Source organism: Spermophilus citellus (genome assembly GCF_964194105.1).
Source record: "Spermophilus citellus genome assembly, chromosome: 10".
Taxonomy (NCBI): domain Eukaryota; kingdom Metazoa; phylum Chordata; class Mammalia; order Rodentia; family Sciuridae; genus Spermophilus; species Spermophilus citellus.
In genome coordinates this window covers 116,190,416-116,211,644 of record NC_138197.1, presented here as the reverse complement: position 1 = coordinate 116,211,644, position 21,229 = coordinate 116,190,416, and the positions used below count along the sequence as shown (strand labels likewise).

At 33.5% G+C, this 21,229-nt stretch overlaps 1 protein-coding gene across 9 annotated transcripts in view; it reads left to right on the top strand.

Annotated features, from left to right (window-relative positions):
• The window catches only part of ANKS1B (ankyrin repeat and sterile alpha motif domain containing 1B), a gene marked incomplete at its 5' end in the record, with an annotated part of 1,127,620 nt that overhangs the window by 184,321 nt on the left and 922,070 nt on the right, over nt 1–21,229 (top strand). For all 9 annotated transcript variants that reach the window (XM_081311098.1, XM_081311097.1, XM_081311094.1 and 6 more), the window contains 3 exons: nt 2,188–2,484; nt 18,764–18,839; nt 20,436–20,537. In XM_081311098.1, the coding sequence (XP_081167224.1) occupies nt 2,188–2,484; nt 18,764–18,839; nt 20,436–20,537 (475 nt within the window). The remainder of the gene's footprint in view (nt 1–2,187; nt 2,485–18,763; nt 18,840–20,435; nt 20,538–21,229) is intronic.

Sequence of the window (21,229 nt, the reverse complement as noted above, 5' to 3'; positions counted from 1 at the left end):
ATTTTGTTCATCCACAACTAAAAAAAATTATCTTTCTCTGTTCTCAAAGAGTTAATGTAATTGGTAAAATGAGATTCAACCTCTTTCAGACCAAGGGGAAATTGGATTGGTCAGGAGGCATATATCTGTTTTATATTTTTATGTTATAAAGTAATTAGCTTTATTTTCTTATCAGATTTACAAAACTTAGCTAGATTAAAACAAATCAAGGAGTTTAAACTTGTATGTTGTTGGTCTCTGTGAGGAAGTATATTATTATAATAACACATTCAAACCAACGTAAGAATGATTCCCCACAAATGCTAGAAGAAAGATCTTCAGCTGGATTCCCATCTATCAGATCTTAGCTTTTCATTCACTATCTCTAGGGAGCTGTTTTTTTCCCTTGTGGCTTTAACTTTCAAATGCCCTCTTTAGATACTAGAAACAGAGTAGTAAGAAGCCTTTCTTAGTATTTCTGCCCCCTCCCCGTACCACTCTTCTTAAGTTTTCAAATCTTCCCTCTAAACTCTCAATTTACTTTCTGTATTCTTCTATCATCCAGAACAAGCATGAGTAACTTTCTGAAACAATAAATTGTATTTTGTTTGAACCTTCACTGTTCTTTCATTTTGATAGTAACAGCTGTATAAACAGGTACTTCCTACTAAGTTGGTATTTTTTGAGACAAAATCTGTAGAAATTTTGCTTTCAGATCACTAAATTCTAGCACCACTTCTTCTATGACATCATAGCAACATATAAACCAGCAGTATGGAATAGTGGAAAGAGCATGGGTTTTGGATTTTGACAGATGGAAGTGCCCAAAGATCTTGATTCTGTCTTTGACTTGTAATGTAAACTTTTTGAATTTTAGTTTCCTCATTCATGCAATAGAGTTATTAATACCGGTCTTGTAAGATTGCTGTAAGAGTTAAGTGAGACAATATACATAAAGTTTCTAGACACTTAGCAAATGGGAGTGGTGACAGTTGTTAATGAGGAAGGTGGTGTGTGTGATGGTTAAAAGCTCTATTAGGTCTGGGCTACTTGATTCAAGCCTCTTTCCGTCACTAAATGGATGTACAAACAATGTCCCATTATTCAATGACTCAGTACCTTATTTTCTTCATTTTTAACATGAGAATAACGGTAATAGCAGTGTCTATTTCATAATAAGTATTAAGTGACTAAACATGAAATGCAACTGTTTCTGGTACCTAGTGTTAGCTATAATGATGGCTCTGATGAAGGCAGCTGCTCTTTCTGTCATGATCCTAAATAGGATCATTCATTTTTGTGATTACAGTTTCTTGTTCATATTTCTCCTGAATGACCAGCCCTTCCACCTTTGGACATACCCAGACCCCTTCTACTATGTTATCTGCCCAAATGGTCTGAAGGGTTGATCTGCCTTGCATGTGGGTTTAGTGTTTTTATCTTATCTTGCTAAATTTCTAGGAAAATCTCATTGATAGCAACAGAAACATTTATAAGCTGCACAGTAGTACTGTGATACTCCTGATAACTTGACTGGGCATGGGTCTAGATCTGCCTCTTTTCTGTAATTATGTTTCAGAAAGATAATATATTTTAGGGCCAGAGTGTCTTCATTCCTTTTTCATAAGAGGCAGTGATTTGTAATGTGGAAAATAAAATGAAACTTATTTTGGGAAACATTTCTATAAATCTTTCATAATCAAGAATTTACCATCTTAACTGTGTTTTGGAAAACCAGTCTATTACACATGTGTTATAATTGTTATATTAATCTCTTTTAACAAATGTCAAGGATGTGTGATGCATGGTGTAGAGAACAATGGCTATCTGGGCCCAGCAGGGCCAAGCTACTGACCAACATGGCTAAATCATTTATCATTCTTGGAAATTACAAGACGTGATGCAGGGAAAGGTTTGATATTTTTGTATTAAAGTGATATAAAAACATTTTTATGTAATAAATTATGCACATTTTGTAAAATATAAAATTCAGTTAGATTTACTTAGTAAAATAGGTTAATCTAGGGCTGAGGATGTAGCTCAGTGGTGTAGTGCTTGCCTAGCATGCACATCAGTAAATCAATTAATCAGTAAGACTAGTCTTAAATATACATTTTCAAAATATCTTAGGTTTTAAATTGTGTGTTTAGATCTTAATAACTAATTGGATTTTTGGAAATGTGTCTTTTGTATCTTTGCTCCAACCAGAACAATGAAAATGAAACTGCCCTACACTGTGCAGCTCAGTATGGACACTCAGAAGTAGTTGCTGTCCTCCTAGAAGAGCTCACTGACCCTACGATTAGGAACAGCAAGCTTGAAACACCACTGGACCTGGCAGCACTCTATGGACGACTTAGAGTAGTCAAAATGATCATCAGTGCACACCCTAATTTAATGAGCTGCAACACTCGAAAGCACACACCGCTTCATCTTGCTGCTCGCAACGGTCACAAAGCAGTTGTACAGGTGCTGTTGGAGGCAGGAATGGATGTGAGCTGTCAAGTGAGTCTTCTTTTGGCTGTGCTTTAAAGGTGATGCTGCACCACATGCTTTTGGGAAATATGATGATATAAAGCATAGTCTCTAACTTCATGCTAATTGGAGAGCTGTAAACGTGAAAATTTATTACTGGATAGCAGTTGTGTATAGTATAATTAGTAATTGTTTCCTTTCTTTACTGTATAGCATGTTAAAAATTCAGTCAAAGTGCAATTAATGAAAAAATTTGTACTTTTGACATTTTTGAGTACACACTTTTGTTTAGCATGTTGACATACTTAGAACTGAATTGAATTGAATTGCGTTCTTACCGCTATCCTGTGACATTGGAGATCTATTAATTTCCAGTTAAGAGATTAGGAATCAGAGTCAAAAATTTTAGACTCTTGCCTGAGGACACATAGCTGAAAAACCAGGATTTTTTTTCTTTTGTTTTTGGTACTAGTGATTGAACCCAGGAGTGCTTTACTATGAGACAAGACCCTGGCCTTTTTAAAATTTTTATTTTGAAGCAGAGTCTTACTAAGTTGCTTAGGGCCTTGCTAAGTTGTTGAGGTTGGCTTTGAACTCACAATCCTCCTGCAGCCTTCTGAGCTGCTGGAATTATAGGCAACCACCACTATACCTGGCTAAAACTAGAATTTGAATTTAGACTTGCTGATTAAAGCTCAGCCTTCTTTCAAATATAATTTACCATTTATACATAAACAACAAAGGCAGGATTACTATGCCTATGGAGAGCCAGAAAAGAAAATAATTGAAGAAATGTGATTTGGGTTGAGCTTTGAAGGAAAAATAATGTTTAGATAGGTTTTCTGTCTTCACTAGGAAAGGGCAGCCTAATTTTATTATCTATCTTATGTTAGCCCCAGTGTCAAGGTTAGTCAGTTATTCTTTCTTTCTCTGTCTTTTCCTTCCCACTTTCCTTCTTTTTTTTTTTTTTAATTTATTGTTGGTCGTTCAAAACATTACAAAGTTCTTAATATATCATATTTCACAATTTGATTCAAGTGGGTTATGAACTCCCATTTTTACCCCGTATACCGATTGCTATATCACATCAGTTACACTTCCATTGATTTACATATTGCCATTCTAGTGACTGATGTATTCTGCTGTTTATCCTATTCTCTACTATCCCCCTTCCCCTCCCCCCCTCCCCTTTTCTCTCTCTACCCCCTCTACTGTAAATCATTTCTTCACTTGTATTATTTTTCTCTTACCCCTCCTTTCCTCTTATATGTAATTGTGTATGACCCTGAGGCTCACCTTCCAATTCCATGCGATTTCCCTTCTCTCTCCCTTTCCCTCTCACCTATCATCCCTGTTTAATGTTAATCTTCTTCTCAAGCTCTTCGTCCCTACCCTGTCCTTGGTTACTCCCCTTATATCAAAGAAGTCATTTGGCATTTGTTTTTTAAGGATTGGCTAGCTTCGCTTAGCATAATCTGCTCTAATGCCATCCATTTCCCTCCAAATTCTATGATTTTGTCATTTCTTAATGCAGAGTAATACTCCATTGTGTATAAATGCCACATTTTTTTTTATCCATTCATCTATTGAAGGGCATCTAGGTTGGTTCCACAATCTTGCTATCGTGAATTGTGCTGCTATGAACATCGATGTAGCAGTGTCCCTGTAGCATGCTCTTATTAGGTCTTTAGGGAATAGACCGAGAAGGGGAATAGCTGGGTCAAATGGTAGTTCCATACTGCTTTCCAAATTGGCTGCACTCCCACTTTCCTTCTTTCTTTCTAACATTTTTTGCTTCCAAGTTTCCAAAGACCACTTTGGTTCCTGCCAGTTGGCCTTCTCCTCTGTATATTACAAGTTATTGCTGCATTATGCACTATCCCAAATTTAATGTTTTGACACAATAACAATATATAGCTCATAATTCTGGGCTTGGCAATTTAGTTAACCTCAAGTATGTATCTCTGGATTCTCTTATATATATTGGCTGGATTCTCTTATGTATGCTGGATCCTTTGTGAGTCGGGTAAGTACCTCTATTCAGAGGTTGACTGGATATTGTCTGGGTGAACTTACCTTACATCTATTAAGATCCCTTAGGTCAGCTTGGCCTCATTTACATGACAGTCATGTAGTTCTGAGAGAGAGAGAGAACACCATTGTACAAGGTTTCTTGAGGCCTAGACTTGGACCAAGCGCACCATCACTTCTGCCACATTTGAGTGGCAAAAGCAAGTCTTAAAGGCCATTCCAATTCAAGAAGTATAAAAATAAACTTTACCTTTATATTAGAAGAGGGTGTGAATTGTAAAAAGGGTATGAATTCCTACAAGGAATACACGTGGCTAGTTTTGTAAATACTCCACATACTCAGGTGAAATTAATGCTGTGTTGTGGGTTTAGTTTTCCAAGGAACTTTTTAGCAGTTGAATCCTTTGTCTCCAGAGTTTTCTTTATTGAATTTCTGAAAATATTAGGCCTTCAATTTAAAGTTTAAGGCTGCCATCCTAGGTCAGTTTTCTTTGGAGAATTGTCTACATTATTTAGTTATTTGATATTTGTGATATCTTTTCTCTATTTGTTATTTATTCAACTTCCGCAGCCTTGCAAGTAAGCACAACAATTTCCCTAGCCCTCATATTAAGGAAACAAAAAAATCTTTCTTCAAAGCAGTATTGAAATTAGATACATGATTTCTTTTGTAGGTGACTCACAAAGATACTTTCTTAATGGGTGTTCAATAATAAAAGCAAATCTTTATTGTCTAAGTATTATATTTCTCTAGTCTGGATTTACTGCTTTCATAATACTTTTGGGATATTTCTAAACTTGGATGCAGAGATAGCTTTATAACCAAAGATTTTCATTATGACTGAGTCAGTAAGCCTTCAGTGTCTATGGCCAAGATCTTTTCATGTTTTGAACTAGATGACATGATCAGAAGGAAAAAGTTTAAATTTGATTTTATAAATGTATATGGCTCATCTTTTTTCATTTAAAACATTATGTTTTGTGTTTTGGAGAATTAAAGTTAAAAAAAATTCTGTGCCAAATTTAGTGGGGGAGACAAAAAATTTGCAACAATTACCCCCATATACAACATTTAATAAATACCAAAACAGAGAGCTATGGAGATATAGGTGAAGAAAATACAGACTTTAAGAAGAAGAACATGGGAAGACATTGATGGAAGTGATATTTTAAGGGGACCTTGAAACTCTAATAGTTGAATTTAGGTGTAATTTAACTTTCATATATGTATTATTTTGCTAAAGAGTGTGATAAAATATTGAATTTGAATGCTTTTAGATGAAGCATATAATTTCCAAGGTCCCAATCTCTTTCTACTCTTTTATATCTGTATATCATTTCTTTAGATTTTTTTTTTACTTGTTTCCTGACAGCATTTGAGTTTGTTACCCATACATCGGAGGAAAGGGACATAATATATTCTGATCACTGTGGCTTCCTGCTCAGAAGCATCAGTACCTTAGTAGGAAGGGCAACCTTTTATGCTGCTAAAATAGATTTTATTTACTTTCACTTTGCAAAGAATTCTAGGAAGAATTGATAATGTACTTTAAAATATATCTCAATGAGGTGAATTTCTCATCAGCTATAGTTAGACTTGGTTATGTTTTGTGTTTGTTATTGTTTCTTTGTTCATAGGAAGTGTTTTTGGGATAGGACCCAATGCCTTTTTTTGAGTGAATATTTAATTTTATTACTCAAATTAACTGTTGACAAATTTTCCCTATCAGATTGTGCAGAAATTTTTTAATATCATATAGTTGTTTGTTGATATTCTCACTGGTTAAGAGGGAGTAATACCAGCTAGTAATCTTAAACTGTTTTAATATTCATTAAATTGTTCTAGTTAACCAGTTGGATATTAGCAGTATCAAAAGTAATCCCACTTGGTAAATTATAATAATGTACTTTCATTCTTCAATTATGTTCAGGTTATTATGAATAAATTCTAAAAATTTTTGGATGACTTTTGAAGATCTCACCTTTTCCTTATAATAACATATTTTTAAGTGTGGCATTTGTGTTTGTATTTTCTCTTGAATTTTTGTTTTCTACATCATTTCCCAAATTGTTACATGTATTTGAACTAGTAGACAAAATAATTTAATTCATATTTAGGTGAATTTCATAAAGATTGTATATCCCTTATCTAAAATACTTTGGACCAGAGGTATTTCAGATTTTGGACCTTTTTTTTCACTTTGGAAGAATTGAATTTTCATAATGAGATACTATTGAGTTATTATCTAAGCCTGAGATTCATTTATGTTTCATATACACCTTATACATATGGCTTGAAGGTAATTTTATATATTTTAAGGGCATCTGCATTTTTTTAATAATTAGCACATATTAATTACACAAAATAATGGGCTTCTTTGTAACAGTTTCATACATGCATGTAACATATTTTGATGGTATCTACCTACACCTGCATTTTGATTGTGACTTGTGACATGAGGTCAGGTGTGGAATTTTCTACTTGTGGCATCATGTCAGCCCTTGAAAAGTTCCAGATTTGGAGCATTTCATATTTTGGTTTTTCAGATTAGTGAAAATACTAATAGGCATTAATATATTATTATATTTACTTATGAACCCTATAATCTTAAAAGATTTCTTAATAAAGAAAATTAGATAAAGAAAATGTGGTATATATACTCAATGGATTTTTTTTTCAGCAATAAAGAAAAGTGAAATTACGTCATTTGCTGGTAAATGGTTGGGACTGGAGAATATCATGCTAAGTGAAATAAGACAGACACAGAAAAGTCAAGAGTTGAATGTTTTCTCTCATATGAAGAAGCTGGAGAGAAAAGAGGATTTTTTTAATAAAATGGAGATCTAATGAAAAGAGAAAACAGTTGAATAGAAGGAGAGGATTAGGGGGAGGGAGGAGATATGGAAAAGGAGAGAAACTATGGAATTAAATTGACCACGTTATGCTATGTACATGTATGAATATATCATAATAAATTTCACATATATGTATAACTATAATGCACTCATTAAAAACAAATCAATGGAAGGAAGACCAAGTAGAGGAGAAGAAGGGGATCAAGAAGAAGGAGGAGAAAAGGGAAGGGGGAAAGTATGGGGATTGAAATGGAGTAAATTATGTTACATATATTTATGAATATGTCAAGATGAACCCCTAAATTGTGTATAACTATAATGCACTAATAAAGATCACTTAAAAGTAAAATCAATAGGCTTGAATTGACAATTTTCTTTTAAAGTTAGCAATTATTTCAATGGATTTTGAAGTCAGTATTCACTGTAGCATACAGAACAAGTCACTCAGTAATGCCAGTTTTTTCAAATGTTCCTACTTATAATGTGAGTGCTCACATTTTTCCCCAAGTAATTTTCCAAATTATTTAATTCATTTTTTCACTAAAACCTAAAATACAAACAAATTCTATTGAAATTATCATTGAAATTATCATGATTGTACAACCTATCAGTTAAAAATTTTTCCAGAGTCTAGCTAACTCAGAAGCACTTAAGATAGAACTGATTTTTAACTGGGTCTGCTCCTATTTACTCATTGCCTTTAAGATCCTTTAAAGACAACCATGTTAACAATGAATTAACCTTACAGTTTGTGCTGACCAATTTCTATGTAACACCATTTTGGAAAGCTAAAAATTTAACTCAGATTGCTGAAATTTAGTTAGATATGATTTTCCATAAAACAACATATTTAGAAAGGCTTGTTTTTATATCAAATTCCTTTTCTCCATTATCTTGTGAAACCATCCCAACTCCTTCACTTTATTAAAAGTCTTGTTTTTTTTTCAAGGTGATAGTAACTGTCATATTGTTAGATCCAATATGATTTTTTTACTTGATTTTTTTTATCAGCATTGACAAAATGCTCTTCCTTGACCCACTTTTTTCTTTTGATCTCTGAGAAAGAACATATGTTTCTCACTTAACACTTCACTGGTGTCTTTATTTCGATCTTACTTTAGGTAGAGCCTGAGAACTTGAATGTCTCCCCTTCAGCCTTACAGCTAGATAAATCCTTCAGGCCTCACAAACCTTTTATTGATTTTATATCCTCAAAAATTAAGCTTTTCTGTTTTCTGTCCTCTTTCTAAAGTCATACCTTCCCTCCTGAACCTTTATTCCATTCTTTCCCAATAAACATTTACTTTGAAAAACTGAAATTCCCTGTAGTAGTGTATGGCTATATTGCTGGATAATAAACAAGATATCTCTGTGGCATACAATAATAGACAATAGCATTTGTTTATCATTAAAAGGCTGGAGGTTAGGGGAATCTCTCCTTGATACTGTAAATTAGTTCCATGTGTCTATTTTCTTCCTCATGGGAATAGCAGGGGTATGGCCTAAGCAGAAGAGAGCAAGCCCAACCAAACATGCATATTTTGGGTCTCTTCTTATATCCTGTTGCTTACTGTCATTTGCTAAAGCAAGTCACAAAGCCAAACTCTAAATCAAAAGGTAGGGAAATAAACTTCACTTATGTATATGGAATAAATTCATACGGCAAAGGGCATATGAAAGGAGGTACTAATAGTATACTCTATCATGTTCCCATACTATGATTAACTGCTGTCAACCTTCTTATCTCTAAGCACGAGAGTGTTCCAGACATCTCTTTTTCTCTGTCTATGCTTATTTCCTATTCGACCTTATCCAGTCTCTTATGACATCTTTATCTGACAACTACCAAGTTCATTTCTTCATCCTGGACCTCACTCTGAACTCATTAGTGTATATAACTGTCTTCTGTACATATCTATTGGGTGACTAATAGGCATCTGAAACTCAAATTACCAAAACTTAACATTTAGCTTTTATACACTTTTCTTTCCATATTTGCCTGTTTTCTACACTTAACATTTTTGACAAATTACAGTGCCATTATTCTAATAGTTTAGCTCCAAAATTTTAGGGTTTCTTTCATGTTACATTCATTTTCTCAGGACATCCTATTGGTTCTCTGTGTAAATTGTATCCAGAATTACATTAATTTACATTAGTCACACTAGTCCTACAATAGCCCAAGTCCTGATCATTTCTTGCTTCTTAACTTGTTTCACTGCTTTTCCCTTTGCCTCTATATTCTTTGCTCAGGATGCCGTAAGAAAATACCATAGAATAAGTGTCTTAAACAACAGAAATTTATTTTATGAAGGCTGGAAAATGCAAGATTGGCATTCTGGCTAATTCAGTTCTTGGTAAGTGGTCCCTCCTTGGCTTGTTAGACATCTTCCTTCTGGACCAAGAAGGTCATTTCATACTGCTGAAGGGAATTATTCATCAATAAGACATACTTTCTGTTCGTTAAAAGAATAGAAAGGCACCAAATAAATAACCTAACATTACATATCAAAGCCCTATAAAAAGAACAAATTAACACTAAAAGTTGTAGAAGACAGGAAATTATTAAAATCAGAGCTGAAATCAATGGATTGAAACAACAAAAACAAAAATTTTCAAAGTAGACATTTTATCTTTGAAAAAAATAGATAAAATTGATAAACCCTCAGTCAAGGTAATAAAGAAAAAGAGAGAAAACTCAAATCACTGAAATTCATGATGAAAAAGGAAATTTCTCCATGGACTTTATTAAAGTTCAGACAATAATCAGAAACTATTTTGAAAATCTATACTCCAATGAAATTGCGAATGACATCAACAAATTAAACATATGACTACCCAAATTGAAACAGGGAGACATAGAAAATTTAATCAATTTCAAGCAGTGAAATTGAATATACCATCAAAAACCTACCAACGGGCTGGAGTTGCGGCGAAGCGTTGGAGCGCTCACCTAGCATGTGCAAGGCCTTGGATTCGATCCTCAACACCAATAAAAATGAATAAAAGCATTGTGTCCAACTACAACTAAAAAATAAATATTAAAAAACAAAAACAAAAACAAAACAAAACCTACCAACAAAGAAAAGCCCAGGACCAGATGGATTCTCAGCCAAGTTCTGTCAGTTCTCCAAAGAAGAACTTACGGCAATACACCGTAAATTATTCCATGAAATAGAAAAGGAGAGAACCCTTCCAAACCCATTCCATGAAGCTGATATCACCCTGATACCAAAACCAGACAAAGACATCAAGGAAAGAAAACAGACCAATATCCCTCATGAACATGCATGCAAAAATTCTTTCACCACTTTTATTCAACATATTCCTGGAAACTCTAGCCAGAGCAATTAGGCAAAAGAAAGAAATTAAAGGGATATGAATAGAAAAAGAAGAGCTCAACTATCTCTTTTTGTGGATTACATGATTCTATATTTAGAAGACCCCCAAAACTCCATCAAAAAGCTTCTTGAACTCATAATCGAATTTAGCAAAGTAGCATGATTTAAAATTAACACCCATAAATTAATTGCATTCCTATATACCAATGATGAATCAGCTGAAAGAGGAAAACTATTCCATTAACACTAGCCTAAAAAAAATGCTTGGGAATCAATTTAATAAATGAGGTGAAAGACCTCTACAATGAAAACTACAGAACACTAAGAAAGAAATTGAAAAAAAAAAAAAAAAACCTTAGAAAATGGAAAGGTCTCCCATGTTCGTAGATAGGCAAAATTAATATTGTCAAATGGCCATACTACCAAAAGCACTATACATATTTAATGCAGTTCCTATTAAAATTCCAGTGACATTCTTCATAAAATAGAAGAAGCAATCATGAAATTCAATTGGAAAAATAAGAGGCCAGAATATCCAAATCAATCCTTAGTGAGAAAAATAATGCAGGAGGCATCCCAATACCACACCTTAAATTATACTCAGACCTATGTTACCAAAAACAGCATAGTATTGGCACAAAAATAGAATTGAAGACCAGTGGAATACAATAGAAGACACAGACACATACCCACACAAATACAGTTATCTCATGTTAGACAAAGGTGCCATAAACATATATTGGAGAAGAGAGAGCCTCTTCAACAACTGGTGCTGGGAAAACTGGGAATTCACATGTAGTAGATTGAAATTAAACCCCTATTTCCCACCCTGCACAAAATTCAAAATGGATCAAGGACTTTAGCATTAGGACAGAGACCCTGTGCTTACTGGAAGAAAAAGTAAGCCCAACTCTCTGTTATATGGGCTTAGGAAAAGACTTCCTCAATAAGACTCCTAAAGCCTAAGAAGTAAAATCAAGAATCAATAAATGGGGTAGCATCAAACTAAAAACCTTCTTTTCAGCAAAGGAAACAGTCAAGAACATAAGCAGAGAGCCTAGAGAATGGAAGAAAAATCTTTACCACCTGCAACTCAGAGAGTATTAATCTCCAGGACATAAAAAGAACTCAAAAAATTTAACACCATTAGTGTATGAGTGTACCTTTTCCCACACAACCTCAAAGCAGTATGGAGATTCTTTGGAAAGCTGGGAATGGAACTACCATTTGACTCAGCTATTCCTCTTCTCGGACTATACCCAAAGGACCTACAGGGACACAGCCACATCAATGTTTATAGCAGCACAATTCATAATAGTTAGACTGTGGAGCCAACCTAGATGCTCTTCAATGGATAAAAAAATATGGCATTTATACACAATGGAATATTAATCAGCACTAAAAAATAATAAGATCATGGCTTTTGCATGGAAATGGATGGCATTAGAGCAGATTATGCTAAGTGAAGTTAGCTGATCCCCAAAAAACAAATGCCGAATGTCTTCTCTGATATAAGGGGGGTGACTCAAAATGGGGTAGGGAGGAAGAGCATGGGAAAAAGATTACCTCTAGATAGGGAAGAGAGGTGGGAGGGAAAGGGAGGGGGAAGGGGAATTGCATGGATGGTGGGAGGAGACCCTTATTGTTATACAAAATACATGTATGAAGATGTGAGAAAAAAAATAGCGTTACCTTAGGTTAGGTAGAGAGAAGTGATGGGAGGGGAGGGGTGGGGATGGGGGATAGGAAAGATAGTAGAATGAAACAGAATTATTATTACTATGTGTATATATGTGAATGCATGGGATATAATTTCTCATTTCTCAGAGAAATGAGAAATTATATCCCATCTGATTCAAATGTATGATGTATCAAAGTCATTGTACTGTCACGTATAACTAATTAAGACAAATTAAAAGGGCTGGGGATGTGGCTCAGGCGGTAGCGCGCTCGCCTGGCATGCGTGCGGCCCGGGTTCGATCCTCAGCACCACATACCAACAAAGATGTTGTGTCCGCCGAGAACTAAAAAAAAATAAATATTAAAAATTCTCTCTCACACTCTCTCCTCTCTCACACTCTCTCTCCTCTCTCACTCTCTCTTAAAAAAAACCATTTTCATTAAAAAAAAAGACAAATTAAAAAAAAATTAACACCAAAAAACCCAAAAAACTCAGTCAATAAATGGGCAAAGGAACTGAACAGGCACTTCACAGAAGAAGAAATAAGAGTGTAAAAAATATATGAAAAAATTTTCAAAATCTCTAGCATTTAGAGAAATGTTAGATTCCATCTCACTCCAATGAGAATGGCAATTATTAAGAATACAAGTAACAATAAATGTTGGCAAGGATTTGGGGAAAAAGGTTCATTCATACATTGCTGGTGGGACTGCAAATTAGTGCAACCACTCTGAAGCAGTATGGATATTCCTCAGAAAACTTGGAATGGAACCATCATTTGACCCAGTTATCCCATTCCTCAGCTTATGCCCAAAGGACTTAAAATAACTATCGTTTTTTAGGCACATCAATGTTTATAGTGTCTCAATTCACAATAGCCAAGCTATAGAACCAACCTAGGTGCCCTTCAACAGAAGAATGGATAAAGAAAATGTGGTATATATACACAATGGAATATTACTGAGCTATAAAGAAGAATGAAATTGTGGCATTTGCTGCTAAGTGGATGGAAGTAGAGAATATCATGATAAGTCAATTCCCCAAAAACAAAGGTCTAATGTTCTCTTTGATATGTGGATACTAGCCCATAAGAAGGGAAGGAAGGGTGCATACATATAGAAGTTAATTGGATTAGACAAAGAGAATGAAGGGAAGGGAAGGAGGATGGGAATAGAAAAGACTGTAGAATGAATCGGCCATAACTTTCCTATAAGCATATGTGAATACACAACCGGTGTAACTTCATATCATGTTCAACCAGAAGAATGGGATCAAAATTATAATGGGTTGCACCCCATGTATGTATAATATGTCAAAATAAAGTAGTGTCATGTGTATCTAAAAACAAATTTTAAAAAATCATCTACCTTCTTGGTATGTCTTCATATGTCTTTTCCTCTGTATACAAACGGAGAGAGAATTTGCTGATTTCTCCTCTGCCTCATATAAGGACACCAGTCCTAATGAATTAGGACACAAACCTTGTGACCTAATTTAATCCTAACTTTTATTTCTGTAAAGGCCCTGTGTTCAAACCTAATCACACTGGTGGGGGGGCTAGGGGTGACTTTTGGTGGGGGGGCTATGTGACTTTTGGGGGAGACACAGTTGTTCAGTCCATAATAGATTCTCTTCAGTCTGTCTGCAACATAGCAGTGAGACGTGATTCCATTAAATTATGTCTGTTATTCCACTTTACTTCTCAAAAAACTCCACTGGTTTTTCCATTTCACTCAGAGCAAAACCTAGAATCTTTACTGTGGCTGACACAGTCTTAGTGTGACTCGGTACCACTGTCTCTCTCTCTCTCTCTCTCTCTCTCTCTCTCTCTATATATATATATATATATATATATATGTATGTATATATACATATATATACATACATATATATATATATATATATATATATATATATATATATATATATATATACACCCTCTCCTTCTGTTTGCCTTTTTTTAAAAAATCTTAGCTTTAGCCACAGTGTCTGCCTTAAATATGTTGGAACACTCTCCGTATGTACTCATATCTCAGGCCTTTGCCTTACTAACCAACCCACAGGATTTCTATTTTTTTTTTTTTTTACTTTAAAAGAGAGGACTTTCCTGGCCTATCTCATCATCCCAGCAACTCCCTTTCTTTCACTTTCAACTAAAATGGGTTTCCCTATAAAGACTCCTTATCTTTTCCATCTTCTCAGGCCAGGCTATCAAGCACTGTTCTATGTGAATAAGAAAATTTGTTTCCTGCCCTCATGGGATTGATTGACTAGTAAGGATGATGGAAAATACACACATACAAACAAAAACTTCAAATAGCCATTAAGTACTATGAAGGAAACAGCTTATTTTCAATTTGTTTGTAATTGAGATAGAAGGATCAGGGGAGGCCTCTCTTTGAATATACCACTTGAATGATACTAACTAGCCTCAGTTAAACCCCCCTAAGGAGCTGGGTCCAGTGAATTGAGAGACAAAACCACAGAAAAGATGGGTATATTAGAAAGAGAATGTAGACAGAAAAGAAGCTGAGTAAAGAATATGTAGGGAGTTAATGGAAAAAGAGAGCTGTAAAAAAAGTAGCTAGAAGAGGAATGCCAAGACAGTAATTTCATATCATCAGTTCATCTATTCACCATGTATTTATTGAGAGCCTGCAATGTGCCAGGCATTAATTAATATGTGTCAGAGGTTATAGAAGTATTAAAATTAGACAAAAATTGTGCCACAAGAGGGAAGATGACTCTATAAAACGTGGTATAAAGAAAATTGAGACATGGAATAGGAGCTTGAAGTCATAGCAAGTCTCTTTTTTTTTTTTTGTTTTTGGATAGTGGAGAGGTATATATGCTTATGGAGAATGGAAAGATGCAATGAAGAGACTGAAATTGAAGATGAAAAAGAAATGGTGAAGATACTTGATGAGCAAACTTTGAGAGGAAACAGAGAATAAAAGCACAAGTGGAGGAATAGTTTTAATGGGGAGAAAAAATGCTTCTTTGAGAGAGAAGTGAAGGAAGAGAGTACAGGCAAAGACAGAAGCTTGGGAGAAATGTTATATTTGAATTTGAAGACATGTTACATTTCTCTTGTGCCATTTTCCCTAGTCTAAACATTCTTATTACCATCATCAGCTGTTCATCATGTGTTCTTCTAGGTCCTTTTCATTTCTTACACTCTTCTCTGGATACATTCTTGAATGTTAATAGTCCTGTAAAAGTTTAATTTCCACAGTTAAATGTAGTGCTCTAGATGTTGTCTAGCTAATGCAGGACATCCCCCAAATAAAAACTGCTGCCTTCCAACTCATTGAGACATCATATTTGTTCATAAAGACTAGGATGTTATTATCTTTTGGGTTATTTTTTCCCAAGAGATGGTAAAATGGCTAATTGGTACCAGCCAAGGTACCAGGCATTTTTACTCCTAAGTTAAATACCAGTCTAGTTGTCTTCCTTTATCTACATGAATATTTTCTTTATTAATTGCTTATTAATTATTAAAATAGTATTTGGTCTTGGTTGTCATAGTTTATATGTTATTTGTGCTATTTTCTCTACTGATCATTACTACAATTACACTTTATATCTTGTCATCATTATTCTCTGTATTTTCTCCTTTAATCAATAATGGTTCTTTCTTTTTTGGGGGGGTATGAATTCTTATTTCTTTATTGGGCCATGCTATTTTGCATTTTTCAAGGAGGGTTATGGTTGGAATGTTAAAATTGGAAGGGGAACTGATATAGCCAAGCTCTGACATCTTCACATCCGTTTTTGTCTGCTCTTTTGGTATTCTGGTGGATGGATAACCTAACAACAATTTTTAAACACTTGGAAATTCCGAATAAAATATAACAAACATCTTTTTAAATGTGGAATTGTGCTTCCTTAATAGTCACAGTAATTTTTATGGAATTAATCTGTTTTGAAAAATTTATAAGTTTGACATATTTAAACTATTTGGAGTAAATTGCAATTAAAAAAAAAAAACTAATAGTAGGGCTGGGGATATAGCCAGTTGGTAGAATGCTTGCTTACATGCACAAGGCCATGGGTTCAATTCCCAGAACCCCTCCCCCCAAAAAAAACCACCCTCAAAAAATATAGTAATTAGTTTATAGGATTTATGAATTTTCAGAAATATTAAGTGATTTTTCTAAAGATTACCAATTAAAAGTCAAGTTTCTACTGGAATTGAGATCTTCTATATCTACCTCTTCCAGAAAGAGAAATTTAAATTTATGGTGGAGAGTCAATGTATAGAATAGTACATTTCACTTTTTCCATTTCATACTGGGCTGTATCTAAGTATCTGGGGAACCAAATTATTGTGAAAAATAGACATTATTGTTATAATAGTTTGTTTAGACTTTGTCTTAAGTTAATTATTCCCTTTATTCATCATTACTTTTTGTATTTCTAATCTTTTTCCTTACTTAAATCACATAGAAATTCCATATCCACAACTCATTTTTAATGTGCCTAAAATGGTATTTTACCCTCATTCTTGGAAGATAATTTGGCTGGAAGTAGAATGCTAGATTGATAGTGATTTTCTCTTGTCACAGGAAGATATTATAATTTATTTTGGCTTTATTGAGAAGTCAGCTGTAGGTCTGATTTTCGTTTTAGACAATTATTTTTTTTTTCTCTTGGGGTGTTTTTAACATGTTGTCTTTATCTTAGGTGTTTTATAGTTTTACTGAGATGTGTTTTGCAGTTTCACTGTGATATGTCTGAGCTGTATTAATTTATCTTTCTTAGTATTACTAGAAATTATTAGTGAACTATGAATATAGAAAGTTCTTAGCCATTGACTATTAATTATTTTTATCATTTCCTGTTTAGACAAATGTTGGATCTTCTATCTTTTCACATTTCTTTCCCTTTTTATTTTATATTGCATTACAGACTTAAAATATATCATCTATTTCAGCCCCTTTTTTGAGATATCTATTGTCTATTATTAAACTAATCTGTTATAAATGTTATATTTTCAATTTATAGAATTACTATTTGGTTAATTTTCACATATGGTCAAATTTGATTGTTATCTTGTTCTTTAGTCATATTTTGTATCTTCTAGTTCTTTCACCATATTGATTATATATATTTTATATTCTGTTGCTGACCATTTTAGTATGTAAAGTTTTTGTGGGTTTTGTTCTTTAGTATTTTTATTTTTTGTTTGTTTCTATTAATTCTTATGATGGCTTGTTTCCTTTTTAATTTAGTGATTTCTAATTTTTAATTTTTTTCTTAGAGTTTTATCTGTTGGATACTTGAGAATAAAGTTTATATTTTTGGAGAGGATTTATATCTTCTGCTAAGCATTTATATCTTCCATTGAAACTACAAATCTTAGACCATGTTATTCTACATTTTGGTTTACAATCTGGGGATCATAGGAATTGTGTGTTTTTGCCCCACATTCACTATGTGAGTATTGAAATGTGTTTTGGAATTCTTGCAGGGAGCAGGCATTTCTTTCTTTCTCTCTCTTTCACTTAGAACTAAGAACTAGGTAGATACTCCTATAGCTTCCCTCTGTGAAACTTTAAAATTTTATTTTTACCAAGGATTTTGTAGCCTTCTAACTTGTTTCAACTTCAAACTTTGTCTCTTGTACTCATACTCCCACCTTGAGTGACTGGTTAAAAAATAGGGTGGGGTTTACATGAGTTGGCAGATTATTTTTTCCAGTGCCAACTCCCTAGATTCATGCTAGTGGTTTGGGTGATGGCCAGATCAATAGGGTTACGAGTTAGATCCTGCCAGTTGAAGGGACCAGCATTTGTGACCTTTGGGAAGAAAATAGAAAATGACACTAATATACTTAAGTTCAGTATGCTAGGAGGAGAGAGTATGAGGTTTGAGAGAGGGTTTTAGTGTACAGGAGAGGCTGGTGAGGAAAGCTTGGAGATCATCATCCAGATTTTGTAAGTCACTTTAATTGTTTAGATTTCATATGTCATAAATATTTATTTATGCATCTGTCTCTTGGAATGTGGATATAAGAAGGCCAGGATGATTGTTCCATACTTAAGAATATCCTTCAGCTGTTCTTGGTATGTAACTGGTGTTTAATAAATCCATGGTGATTGAGTGAAGTCAGTGGATACTCACAAAAGCCTTGTACGATAAGCATTACTTACCTTTATTTTATACTTGCATACAGGAGAAGGTGAGTTTCTTTTTAACATAACAAGGTCAGACGTGATGAGGTAATTTCCAAATTCAAGTGTTTGGATTTTGTTTCTAGTAATTCTTCTTTATTTCATAGTACCTTTCAGTCAGGGAGTGCTGAGATTATAGAAAATATGCATGAATACATAAAATGACAGAATAATAAAATGTCTAAGCATTCTAAATGCAACTGTGGTTTCTTTTTTTTCAGACAGAAAAGGGAAGTGCCCTTCATGAAGCAGCTTTGTTTGGAAAGGTGGATGTTGTGCGAATTCTGTTAGAAACAGGTAGCTATCATGGTTCATAGAGCCTGTCCTCCCAAATAACTCTATTTCAGGAATAGACAAAGGAAGGTGACATTTTTATTCATGATTCTTCTTCTTTTCTTCAAATTGAAGATATGTAGAATTGATCCTCTGGTGTTTAGATAAAATTGATATAAATGTGTACTTTTTTATTCAATAGATGCATCCATTAAAAAGTTCTTGGAAATTATTATTTTATAGATTTAAGTTGCATTTAAATGTACTAGAGAAATTAACACAGAGATCTCTGTTTTCTATAAGAAGAAGGTATTGGTCCCTGAGAAATTATAATAATTTGCTTGGTTTGTTGAACATAATATTTCTCTTAGTGTTTTTTTTTTGTGTGTGTGTGAACTATGGGAAACAGATATTTGAGTTCCCTTTCCTTAGGGAAAATTTTCCTTCTAGTTACTTCATCAACTGAGTAGCAATTGTTTGTTGGTTCTGTGACTTAATTTAAAGGGAACCTTTTAGAGGCAGTGCTTTGAAGGAATAGCACAGTAGGCTTTTTAATCTTCATATGTATATTCTGATTGTGATGAAATAAAATTTGAATTGAGATCAGATATTTTTAAGAATTGAAAAAGTAAAAATTCATATTTAATCATCAATGTGAGTCATTCATGTTATAGACTATCACATGTTTATTTTCCTCTGTAAAAAAAATTAAAATGAAAAACATTGACTAACTATTGTACTGTGATGTGCTTTTGTACAAAGTTAACATTTCATGCATAGTTAAGTTTGATTCTGCAGTGTAGTGATATAATAAATAATTTGAGACACCCAGTTAAATAAATGCTGGTCATACATCTGAACGCACATTTAAGCAAATACTTAATAATCTTATGACGAACTAACATCTGGGACCAAATCCTACATTGAATTTGTTTGCAGTTTGGTGTTTGAAAAGTTCATAAACTTTTTTGGGGTACTGCAAACTATTTGCTACATTAAAATGTTTTTTATTATAATAAATATTTTCAGAACTAAAATATTTAATTACTGTATTTTGGTCATACAGTTCAAGAAGTTTGTTCAGGTAAATGGTGAGTGTGATTGACATTGAACATAATCCAGCATAAACAAGTATCAGGGAGTATTTGGCTTTGTAATTGGAGAAAAAGTATTTGGACAATTGTTCAAAATAATTATATTTTTAAAATTCTGTGAATAAGAGTCTCCTTATATTCACATAGTATATGTTTATTATTTGTTAAATATTTTCACCATATGATACAGTATAAATCACATGACCAATTATACTTTAGGAATTGTCATTATAAATCAATAATATTTTTCAGTTTGATAGTGTACTATTTGATTAACTAGCTATCACTCCAAAGAAATTATAGGGCCCTGAAAAGCGGTTTTAAGCATTGGGTTAGTGACCTTTGAGAGTTAAGTCATTATCAAGAATGTTCTTAATTTTTGGTAGCTTAATCTTTGTGTGTGTTTAATTTGTTTAAAATCATCTACAGTGCTTGGTCTATATATGTTTGAAATTATAGCAGTTCTATGTTGATAGTGACGATCCTTTAGTGATGTACATCTGGTGGGTTTTCCTTTTTCTTTCAGGAATTGATGCCAACATAAAGGATAGCTTAGGAAGAACTGTCTTAGATATTCTGAAAGAACATCCATCTCAGAAATCTCTCCAGATTGCAACACTCTTACAAGGTAAAAGTACTGCTTAAATTCAAGATAAAAATAATACTATCATGGTTTCAGGCTTTTTTAAAAAAGCTTTTTAGTTGTTCATGACTTTTATTTTATTTACTTACTTATATGTGGTGCTGAGAATCTAATCCAGTGCCTTGCACATGTCAGACAAGCACTCTATCACTGAGCCACAACCCCAGTCCGGTTTCAGGCTTTTTGAGTTAGTGTTTACCTTTGAATGAACTTATTGTTTGCTTTTTTTCCTAATAAAATTTAAAAGTAATAATACTTTTTAAATGTTTTGTTTCTGTTTTCCAAGTACTTAGTATTAAAAATTGAAGTATTTATTTACTATTTATTATTAAAATCCTTTTAAAACATCTAATAAATATTTAGTGATGAAATTGAATTTAATAGGTTATATAAAGTGATGACTAAGTATTATCTTATGTGTGAATGAGTTTTTAGAGATTTTCTATCATTTTGTCTGATTTCTATGACTCTGTGAAGCAGGTAAATCAGATATTATTCTGCTTTTTTGCACATAAAGCAAGCAGAAGCCTTGAGAGATTGTCTTGCTTAAACTCATATATGCTATGCTAAATGGCAGAGCTAGTACATAAATGATAGATTAACAACAACAAAAATTGTATTTAACTGAAAGAACATGAATTCTTTCCTTCCTAATCCAGTAGTACAAGATAATTCAG